General features: G+C 40.7%; 1 protein-coding gene across 1 annotated transcript; it reads left to right on the top strand.

The window, feature by feature from the left end:
- Positions 1 to 8,138: 8,138 nt before the first annotated feature.
- LOC137298627 (uncharacterized) lies at positions 8,139 to 11,496 on the top strand. The gene is made up of 3 exons (XM_067830915.1): positions 8,139 to 8,376; positions 8,814 to 9,011; positions 10,454 to 11,496. The coding sequence occupies exons 1-3, from the start codon at positions 8,139 to 8,141 to the stop codon at positions 11,494 to 11,496; spliced, it is 1,479 nt and encodes a 492-aa protein (XP_067687016.1).
- The last annotated feature ends 410 nt before the right edge of the window (positions 11,497 to 11,906 follow it).

Below are 11,906 nucleotides of genomic sequence, written 5' to 3'. Positions count from 1 at the left end.
TTGGCATATATAAACGATTAAGAGAGGAACGAGGGTGGTGTGCTCTGTTATCAGACATGATCCTTCTGGTCAGGTGGTCAAGACTCTGGATGTCTTGTTTTGTCCAATCAACTACTCCAAAGGAATAGGAGAGGACTGGCACAGCAAAAGTATTGGTGGCTTTGACTTTGTATCGAGCATTTAGCTCTGAACTCCAGATTTTCTTTAAACGAGATTTATACTCGGCCCGAAGTTTATCTTGAATCAGGGCATTCTGGAGCTTGTCTCGAACTTGCATTCCAAGATAGGTGTAGGCCTGATCTTCCACAAGATGCTCAATAACTCCTCCCCCTTGTAACTTGACCGATCCATCATTAGTTACCTTGCCACGTTTCAAATGAAGAGTATTACATTTGTCGAGTCCAAACGTCATGCCTATATCATTAGAGACGGACTCGACAAGGAGAACCTGTTCTTTCAAATTGGTCTCTCCCTTGGCAAGGAGCTCGATGTCATCCATGTAGAGGAGATGAGTAAGAGGTGTTGGGGATCTGTGCTGAGGAGGTCCGGGATGATAGCCCTCCTCCCTATTGAGCAGAAAACTCAAAGGATTCAGAGACAGACAAAAAAGCAAAGGACTAAAGGAGTCCCCCTGGAAAATTCCCCTTCTAATTGGAATAGATTCCGAAGTCTGCACCTGCCCTTGTGAGTACATCTCAAGTTGAGTCGACCAGCAACTCATTAAAGACTTGAGTAAATCAAGTAATCGCTCAGGGAGGTCAATACACTGAAGAGACTTCAGAATCCATTCGTGAGGGACAGAGTCGTATGCCTTTTTGTAGTCTATCCAGCACATGGAGAGGTTGCGGTGATAGGTTTTAGCCTCTTCCAAAATCATTTTCTGTACAAGAAGTTGATCCTTGCACCCCCAACATCCCTTTCTCGCCCCCTTCTGCTCCCTGTAAATTATCTCATTGGAAGAGCAGTAACATGACACGAGGTTTGTCAAACACCCTGTGAATAATTTATATTGAGTATTTAGACATGTGATAGGGCGGAAGTTTTTGGGATCAGTCAAGTCTCCTTTTTTGGGAAGGAGTATTGTGCGACCTTTGCAGAACCATGGAGGAACATCACCTGTATCCACAAGAGAATTGAAACAGTGAAGGAGTGGTGCTTGGACACAGGGAAACAGTTTCCAGTACCGGTTTCGAATGCCATCAGGCCCTGCAGCTGTATTAGATTTGGACTTTTTAATGACACTTTTCAGGCAATCTGGTGAGATGTAACACACAAACGACCTAGTTACTTTCTCATGCATTGCATGGTCATAATCACTGACCCATGGTGCCTCCAGGTTACAGTTGCCGGGTACAGACCACAACTGTTTCCAGAACCTTTCACTGGCAGCCATGGGAGGCCGTTTATCATGCTCACCATCACCATTTGTTTTAAGTTGCCTATAGAATTGCTTTTCATTATTTTTGAAAAGTTTATTTTGTTTGATAAATTTGTTTCTCTTTTCCCATTTTTTCTTTCTTTCAGTCCAAACTTTTATTTTTGCTGTAACAAACTGTAATTTTAATTTTCTCCAGATTGCTTTTTGTCGTTTAGACATGGGATTCCCTGATGACCTTAATTTCAGGCACAGTTCTATCCAGGAAATATATTTTCTAGTTTCCGTTAATTTTACTTGAAACCGGTTTTTTCTTGGTTTATTTTTAGTAGTATTAGAAGACTTTTCTTTGGAAACTGTGTGAAGTTCCTCCAAGGTTCGAGCGGCAGCATAGACACAACAATTTACTTCATGTAATGAACAGTCCGCAGGAAGTTTTAAAGAGATAATTTCATTAAGTAAATCAATTTCATTTTTGGGAAAAGACATGTTTAGTTGTTTAATTGGCCTCCGTTTCTCTAAAGGTAAATCACAAATTTCCTCATAAATAGAAGTAAACAAAATATAAACAGGGTTTTCGGTAAGGTCTGCAACTGAAGAAGAGGAAGATTGAGGGTCCAAAATTTTGGGGCCAATTGGCTCTTTCTCGGAAGAGTTTCCACCAGGAAGAGGAAAGAGGTTGACGCGGACGTCCATAAGAAGTTTTGGGTCTGCTGCCACTTGAGTATTTTGCTCTTGCAAAGGTTCCTGACGGGCACCAGTTGTGGGTTGAACTGGCTCACGGGGCATAAGATGTTTTAGCCTCCGGAGTTGATCTCGGAGATTTTGCTCCGTCAGGTAAGCATACATGGGCATGGCATTGTCCCAATGCAGCTTAAGCGATTTGCCATTTATGCGTGGATTGTCAGGCCATCCAGTCGCCATCGCACACTCAAGTAGTGTGGATTTTAGATGTTGTGACCAAGATATTCTTGGTCGGGTTCTGTGCCTTCCCCTGGGGCAAGTCCCATCTCCAGTATGGTTTGTGTTACTACCGGAGGAAGGCTGACTGGGCTGCGGAAATGAAAGATGGAGTTTTCCTTGTCTGTCTGTAACCCAGTAAAATACCAGCTTCGGGGGGTCAGCCCTAACTGGGTGATGTACGTTCAGTTCAGATTATTATTATTATTAACATTATTATTAGAAGAAAATGACTTCCATATTGAATTGCACACTCGTTTGTAGGAGGTGAAAGCTCTAGGTCATTTTCATGTGTGTTATGACTTTTAGCACATATTGAAACAACTTTAATATAATTTTGGTTGACACTAGCAGGTATCTCAGTAAAGGAAATAGATCAGATTTAATGTTGTGTTCTCCAGAGATATGCTCTCAAATCTAAGAAAACAAAGATTGCCATTGTTTAAGAGGCAATAATGACAAAATGCTTTGAGCTTAGGATATATTTTTTGCACCGTATGTACATTAGTAATTAGCAGTGAAATATCTCTGAAGAAAAAGAAGTTAATTTCATCTAGTGTATTTCTATTTCAAACCTATTAATTGGTTGGATAACTGTGCATCCTCTGTTCAAAGAATCTCCATCACAGGTTTCCTGTTTCTGAAAGATGGTTCAGTGTACAGGTGCAGATTGTATCCTGGATATTCTTTGTGGTGGTGTGACATACCTGCACATAGATGCTGGTAGTTCCTGAAGTCCAGAATTGTGGATGTTTGTAAATTACTATTTCACAAAATAAGATCAAATATAGGTTATAATGCTGTGGTTGTTTTGTGATTTTGTTTACATTAAGATATGTACACACACAGAGACACAGACACAGACACAGACACACACACACACACACACACACACACACACATCCATACACATAAAGCGCACAAATAAAGTAGTGATTTAGGGGAAATATGTCTTTTGCTTTGTTCATTAAAAGGTAGAAACAGATATTTTCATATTACTGATTTGAACATCCCATTATGAAATAAAGGCGTCACAAGCTGTTTTATAGATATCGAAACGATCGACAACGTGAACACGTGGCAGTGTTCATGGCGGTTTTTTCTTTGTAAAAAGTTAAGAGGAACAACATAATTAAGTTGCCCTTCCCCTGTTAGTATCTTAGACGGACGTGAATTGTCAGATAGATCATTTTCTTTGAGAGACAATACGCTTCCCACTCTCATGCAGCGGCTGGACGGGACGAATTTTTTCATCTGGCATGTAACTCCATTTCACTCGTCAGTTACAATCTGTCAACTAAGTTTTACTAAAAATAAAATTTTTTCCTCTTTAAATAGCACTCAGAAACGACGAATACCAAAGGGTAACAAGCAGAATCAATACCGTTCTCAGTAACGAACGTTTTACCGGCGGTGACGCCATTGTGATTCGTCAGTTGTTATTGCCTGCAACACAACGATTCGTCATGTCTTTGCTGACACCGGGAAATCAGTAAAAAGACAAGCTTGTTACAAATCTTATATACAACTAATTGAAAATCGTTTTTATATGCAACTAACTGAAAATTCCTCCTCAAATGGCTCATACTAGCGACAGTTACATAACCTGATTATGATTTCGTTGTCGTTATTAACGCTCGGTATTAATTAATCACGCGTTAAGAAGGGATTTGATGTTTCGCTTAAGACTAACCATAATTCTTTTATATGTAATGGTTGAAAGAGTACAAAAATGTGAGTGTATTCGTTCTCTAACGTGTTTAATAGAAATGGTATTACACTGTATTAATATCCTCTATGCAAAGCGCTGCCACAATTATCACAATACAATGAGAAGCAGCATACCTCACAACTGTTTGATTTCTAACATCATAATCAGTTATGGCATTAAAGACTCATCTTTATGTCTCCAATCGCTGACATAGGAAATCCTTCCAACTTGCATTTGGCATGTTGATATATTACACTTGACTACCGTATCAAGGTCACTGGACCGAGCAAGGTCAAACGGAATAGATACCAGGTCAGTGGTGCCAAAGGCACGTAGTTATTTCAAAGAGCTGTGATTATTTATGTTATATAGTACTATACAGAATCGAAAAAGACGAAATGTTTCCAAATGTACTGTTATTTCTTCATGAGAAATGTTAAGATTTCCCTTTACAAAAGAATCAGAGATTATGAATTTGTGTCTTCGGTTATTTCTCAACAAACTAAATCGAAACTCCCGCAGAGGATTGTCATCTTTCGCCAAAGTGTGTTTGGCGGCGTTAGTACTATCAAATATTCAAACAAAACACTTGAACGATATGAATGATCTCTTTCCGCACACTAAAGCACAAAGATCACTCACCGATGGTTTCTGTGGCCGGTGGCTCGGACCTGTGACGAAACCTTCCTTGGATTTATCTTGAGAAGTACCAGGGCTTTCCTCTTCGAGACACAAGTGCTCAACACGAGGCTCAAGATGTGAAGATTGTAGGATGGTGTCCGCAGACATGTCAACTTCTGTCAAATGTGTCGAAAACACAGACGCAATGCTCACACGGTATTGTCTGACACACTTAATGACGCTGGTGATGTATAAACGTAAACGATTTTGTCCCAGAAAAATAATTCCGTATGAAAAGGAAGTATTGCTATTCTGTTTTCAGGTAAATTGCATATGAAAGCAATGCCGGTTTCAAAACAGTACATGCAAATGTCAGATTTTGATTATTATACTGAAAGGCAACAGAACCGTCCTAATATTTGAAATGACATTTAAGTATTAATTGAGTATTTGAACCTGTTATTTACATATACACATGAATCATAGTCGTGTAGCCTGATTTGTCCAACAAAAGTTTGTTTAAGATCAAGGTTCGAGATGGAAATGTTTTTGCTTGAGGAAAGTGAAGAGTGCCACAAACACAACATTGAAATCGATATGGACGCCCATTATGCATGCTTTCAAGCATAAACTACCGGGTAAGACGGCAATTGTTCTCTTGTTATCTGAATACAGTAGCTATGGCTATTCACTGACGTTTTCACATCTCCGCCGTTGTGACTGGGGTGACTGGGTTTACAGGGTTGACAGGGTTGAGTGGGTCGATTGAGTCATACTCTTCTGCTGACATGTTGCTGTCCCATGCAAGACATACTGTTGGTGACCAATGCTTTCGTCACTCATTTTCCGATCATTCAACCCATACAAACTCCCATAGAATTGTCGCTATGTCACATTGTAGCGCATTGAGCAATAGTTTCTCAGTCAGTCAAAAAACGACAATATAAGTTGTTCACTGGTCCCTCGGGGTTCATGGACTTATGTTCCTTCGATGCTTGTTTGTTCCCTGTATCCCCGTGACCAGTGAACAACATAACATACATCCAAATACACTCATTCATCGTCAGAGCCGTGATCATCACAATCAACGCCATCATAATACCCTCAACATCACTAATACTGTCATAGATTTATCATCATCATCATCATCATCATCATCACCGTCATCTGTACTAAATACTCTTGTAACTATCTTCAAAAGACATTTGTAACGTCGTCATGTAGCAGTTTATCATAGATGTCCGACATAGATATTCAAGCAGTCTATATATACTCTTAAAATAAGGAAGGAATACTTGGGATAGGAAGTATAAGCGTTAAAAAGACTGTTCAAGGATAGAAATCGCATGAAAGCTCCACCATTTACACAAAGCATGGGATGCATGTGCACAACGCCGTAGCCTCTTACACGTGTATGGAATGTCATTCTTGATTTTGTCGGTTTTCAAGAAGGTCGATCAATCACTTGGACCATTAATTTTGACATTCATCTTGCATCACACAGTTTTAGTGTTTGTTTCCAGCATTTTTGGTTTAAAACTGAAAATCATACACATGCAAATTTGACCTCATACATCAATCATCTTTCAAGATCGATTACTGTACAATGAAGTGCAGGTAGTGATGCACTCACAAAACATTCTCATCATATCAACACTGACTCCGATACACATCCTAAGTATCTAAATCGTAAGTTAAAAAACTGGAGTTCCCCTATTTGTCTAATATATCAATCGACTCATGCAACAAATGATTATTGGACCCCAGTTGTGTCTCCACTGCCGAGGTCGTCACCAAGGTCGTCACCGGTGTTGTCGGCGTTGTCCTCCCCGCCCATCAAAAAAGCCTGGGCTACAGGTTTATCACTGAGAGGTGGCCAACTTTTTATTAACACCCATGCAATGATGGCTCCAACTCCGGCAATAATCAGGGACATGGCATTATATGGCAATACCGTATTTAAAACCTGTATGATCATGGGTAACTGAAAATCAGTATGTGTGCTTTTTTATTGAACACGGCACTATTACCGAACATTTACTCTCAAAACGTAGGGAACCTGAACTTTGAATAGGAAGTACAAGTGTTGAAAACCTTTTGAGAAAAAGGTAGAAATGTTATAAACACACAACCATTTCTCTTTTTTACAACTATTAAACATAACGCATAAAATGTACGTGCATGCCATTCTTGATTTTGAAGGTTTTCAAGGTTTAAATCACTTTTGACAATCACCTTGCATCAGTCACTTGTTAGTGGTTTTTATTTGTTTGTTATTTTGTTTTGTTGTTTTGTTTTTCTTATTTTTTGAAAATGAAAATTGAACACACGCAACATTAATCTACTTGGAAAAAATGAAGTTCCCCATTTTTTTAAAGAGGATATCTATCACAGGTTGTTGTTAACAGTCTGGAGCTCACACCAGTGATTAACGTCAGGCGCATGTTAAACCCTTTAGGTAGATAGTAGCCTCTTACGAGAAGCATAAGTTGCCGGGAGGACCTGGACATGAATCACAGAATGAATTCAAACGTCCGCTTTCAGTTGATGATAGTATTTTGTCACCAGAACGAAATACCATACAGCGTTGTTGTGTGTTTGATGTCTAACTCCACAATTAGCACACAATCGAGTCGGCATTTACGAGATGACATGTGTCAACCGTGACAGCGTGTTTGACCCCGCGATCTTACTACAAGCATGGGCAGTTGAAGACCAATTCCTAAGCTGATCTTCACGGGTAAAATACCTTACAACACCAATATCTGTACTCCATTTCCTTTACCAGTGAGTGAAGTAGGTTTACGTCGCACTCAGCAATATTCCAGATATATGGCAGCGGTCTGTAAATAATCGAGTCTGGACCAGACAATTCAGTGGTCAACAACATGAGTATCGATCTGTGCAATTGGGAACCGATGACATGTGTCAACCAAGTCAGTGAGCCTGACCACCCGATCCGGTTAGTCGCCTCTTATCACAAGCATAGTCAACTTTTATGGCCAGCATGGGTTGCTGGAGGCCGACTCTACCCCTGGACCTTCTCGGGTCCTGTCATTCCAAGAACTCCAGCTACCAGGAATCTTGTTTCCTACACAAGATGTGGGTTCCTCAGTTACCCTGCACTACAGGTATCATGCAGTGGCATCTTGAATTATCAGAATATCCTTATCGTGTAGATAGACAAGCAGTATTGTTATGGCTTTGCTAAATTGGCATGTGATGTATATATCCGTAGTCATAACGTTATTTGAAATTCATCGTCCACGAAATCCATTACGACTTCGGATTTGTGAAACGCACAAGTGGAAACAATGTGCAGAAAAGTGAAAAAACCTATGTCAACCACGTGCGACTTACAACAATCGAATCCAACTTCAAAAGTCTAATCTGATGGACAACCATCAGTCCGCATATAGAGTGACACACAGCACTGAGACGGCTCTAAACTGTGTTTTGAATAACATAAAGATGTCTGGTGATTCTGGAGACATCGCCATGTTAGTCCTGTTAGAGCTATCAGCCGCTTTCGACACCATCGACCACGCAATGTTGCTGAGTCGTTTGGATAATGACTATGGCTTGAACGACACTGTCCTGGAGTGGTGTTCATCATACCTTACAGATAGGAAACAGTTTGTCCAAATAAATAAAGCTATGTCCCGTAGTGAAGTCCTGGCCTGTGGTGTCGCTCAAGGGTCCGTGCTAGGTCCGATCCTGTTCACTATGTACACAAGACCTCTGGGACACTTGATATCAGAGAAGCACGTGGCTCATCATTTCTATGCCGATGACAGACAGTTAAGATGGTAGACAGTTTCAGACTCACCCTAGCAAGTCAGATGGAATCTTTGCATAACATGGAAAGTTGTCTTAACAATGTCAAATCCTGGATGTCAACCAACATGCTTAAATTAAATGAGGAAAAGACAGAGGCCATCATCATCGCTCCACCTTCTAGACAGCAAAAATCCCGGCTAACCCACCTGCAAATTGGGCAGTCTCTCATACTTTTCTCGACTCATGTAAAAAATCTTGGTGTTTTTATTGACTCTTGTCTTACTATGGATAAACAAGTGGACCATCTCTGCAAAGTATGTCACTTTCATTCGAGAAACATAGAATCAATCCGTGTTCTTCTTACAGGTAAAACCACAACCACTCTGGCTAGATCGCTCATACTTTCTCGTGTGGATTACTGTAACAGCTTACTCGTGGGAATATCAGGAGATCAGCTGAACAGACTGCAGAGGATACAGAACAGGGCTGCCCGTATCATAACCAGGACTAAGCTCCATTCTCACATCTCCCCAGCCCTACAGTCACTGCACTTGCTCAGGATCCGTGAAAGGATTGACTTTAAGATCCTTTCTTTAGTCTACTAGTCTTTTCAAAACACTGCCCCTGTCTATCTTCAGGAGATGTTTGCCCACTACAAGCCCTCTAGAAATCTCCGATCAGCTGACCAACTTCTCTTGACTGTACCAGTATATAAACTGAAATCTTTTGGGGCTCGATCCTTCTTACATGCAGCTGCCTCATTATGGAACTCTCTCCCATTTAACCTCAAGAGTGCACTTACGCTGTCTGTCTTTAAATCTGGACTAAAAACGTATCTCTTCCAACGCTACCACTAACTGTATCCACTGTTGTCCACTCTGTGCATTTGGATAGATGTCATACGCGCTTTGAGCATGTCCCACAGTGATGTGGAACTAGCGCTTTATAAATACCCTTATTATTATCATAATTAAAATGACACGGAAATAATACTGAGTAAATGGTTTTTGTCCGTTTTATAAGGATTTGTCATTTTGTTATTCTTCTGTTGAAATGGTGGATTAATGGAGAGAATGTACAGCTATAACCGTCCTTATTAATACGTGATAACTAGTAGTTTTGGAACTATTCGAAATATCTACTAGTCAGGTTTTAGTTGCTATAACATTTAACCTTGGGGAGGCACCCAATATTTGATGTTAAGCCCGCGATTGGCATACCTGGCTGCCACGTGCCCCCAAAAGCTAGTGAGCATGGCGTCTAGCCGTTTTGATACACTCCCAGAAGTATCAAGGTAGGCTCACTAGGTAGTAGAACCCGTGACCCGTGAACCTTGACCTGTGACGAGCGACGGCTGCATCTTCCGCGTTACCTCACCGTCCCTACTGAAATAATGAGTGAGTGAGTGAGTTGAGGTTTACGCCGCACTCAACAATATTCCAGATATATGGTGGCGGTCTGTAAATAATCGAGTCTGGACCAGACCGTGGAATGATCATCGATCTCCACCATTGGAAACTGATGTCATGTGTCAACCAAGTTAGCGAGCCTGACCACCCGACCCCGTTAGTCGCCTCTTACGACAAGCATAGTCACCTTTAATGGCACGCATGGAATTGCAGATGACTTGTACATGTGTTTTCGATTCTTTACATGAACAAAATGCTTTTGATTTTCTGGAATGCTATTTTTTGCCATTGTACGCAATACTTCAGCTAAAAATGGACGATCGGTATACCATGGAGTCCCGCAAACCTTAGACAAAATTGACACAATCATTGCAAAAAGATTTATTCTCCGCTGTTTATGCTTTCAGAAATCCAAGTCATCAGCTCTGTTCTTAACTTTCCCGGTCGCCGTTTGAGGTACCTATATTGTTATCGTCACCAACTACTTTACGATTTACCCATGGTCTTTTGTAAAGATGGTCCCAAATACTTTTGACGTTACAAACAGGTTGGCCACCTCCGGAGTTCGATCTTAGAATGGCGTAAGAATATCAAAAGGTTCAAAAGGTTCAAATCGAGACTTGACCTTGATCCCAATGTTGGATGGGAGACAATCCAAGATGGACACTCACCATATGTCAAACACTAAGTATCTTATATACAGGTGTGCTAAATCTGATCTCTGTGGTGGATGGTCCAATAGACTAAAGGGCATTTTAATGGGTTTCTACATCTCCATAGCAACTCCGAGAAAGGTTGGTATCGACATTACATCCCTACCGTGTAACCTGACGTCATTCCTAACACCGAATTCTGTTCCCTGGAATGAAGCCAGGTTTGAAGTAATAAGAGATGACAGGCCAGCAGGTGTGTACAATGAGATGGGCAAAGTCAGTTTCATTAGCAAATCGAAAACTCTGAATTTTACCGCCTGGTTGAAACATGACATTGCATATTTTCTTGCCAATTTGGATTATGTTGAATCCCTCAAGGTCAACAGAGTTCATGGGAAAGAATTCTCATGGATGGAAAATAAGACAAGGGACCAAGTCTTTGCCACAGCGTACAAGACTCTATTTTCTTTATCAGCATCTTTGAAAGAAGCCTTATCACGGTTTCTATCAAGAGCTAAACCAAGGGGATCATCGAAGCTCGTTTGTGCACAGATTCGACTTTTTAAAAATCCTTCAAATCCAAATGACAATAAAAATCGTAGAGGAGCTACGATGCAAGATGTGCAAAAGATTTGGAACTTCTTTAGAAATTTTAGTGATCCGTCAACATACAAAATATTTGCCACTTCCGACTCCGAAACTGTCATGCAACAAGCCCGGAAGTTATTCCCAAGCCAAATTATGGAAAGCGAAGGAAAAGTGTTTCATATGGAACTGGGCACTGATAGAAAATCACGGTGCGATGGATGGAAGAAGGTTATTCTGGATCAGCACGTGCTGATGTCGTGTGACGTTCTGGTGTTGACGTTTAGTGGGGTAGCCGCTTACGTCAGAGGGACGCCGAAAGGCCTTTACTGTATGGTCGAACATAAACTGATCAAGTGTTCACCCAGCAAACTCCGTCCGCTGTTCAATGTGTACGGATAACTTTGTTATGTTCACCAGTCTGTTCAGTACATATACTTATGGAAAAAATAAGGGAACACATAAAAGCAAAGATATTCTTTTTCTAGGTTTCGTCGAATGCTTTGTTTTTCAACGAGTATATTTGTAATCGATCTTCCACATGTATGTCATGTTCTTTAGGTATGAAAAGGTTCCTTTAACACAACAATACTGTATTTCCAAAGTGACGGTATGGAAGCTTTGGACAACACACGCCGTGGCAGGATCACTGAGTCTGTGAGCCGCGCTTTGGTGCTTGACTGGGTATACTGTGTTTGATATGCCTTATTTATAACATATTTATATATGTCAATTACATAAATCTTGGTAAGGCTATACGTGTTCAGTGGGTGAGAAAGTGAGTTGGAGTGAGCAATTACCCCACTTTTAGC

The sequence above is a fragment of the Haliotis asinina genome, chromosome 10 (assembly GCF_037392515.1).
Source record: "Haliotis asinina isolate JCU_RB_2024 chromosome 10, JCU_Hal_asi_v2, whole genome shotgun sequence".
In the NCBI taxonomy this organism is placed as follows: Eukaryota; Metazoa; Mollusca; class Gastropoda; order Lepetellida; family Haliotidae; genus Haliotis; species Haliotis asinina.
The sequence above is the reverse complement of the archived record's forward strand: the minus strand, read 5'-3'. Positions and strand labels throughout refer to the sequence as shown.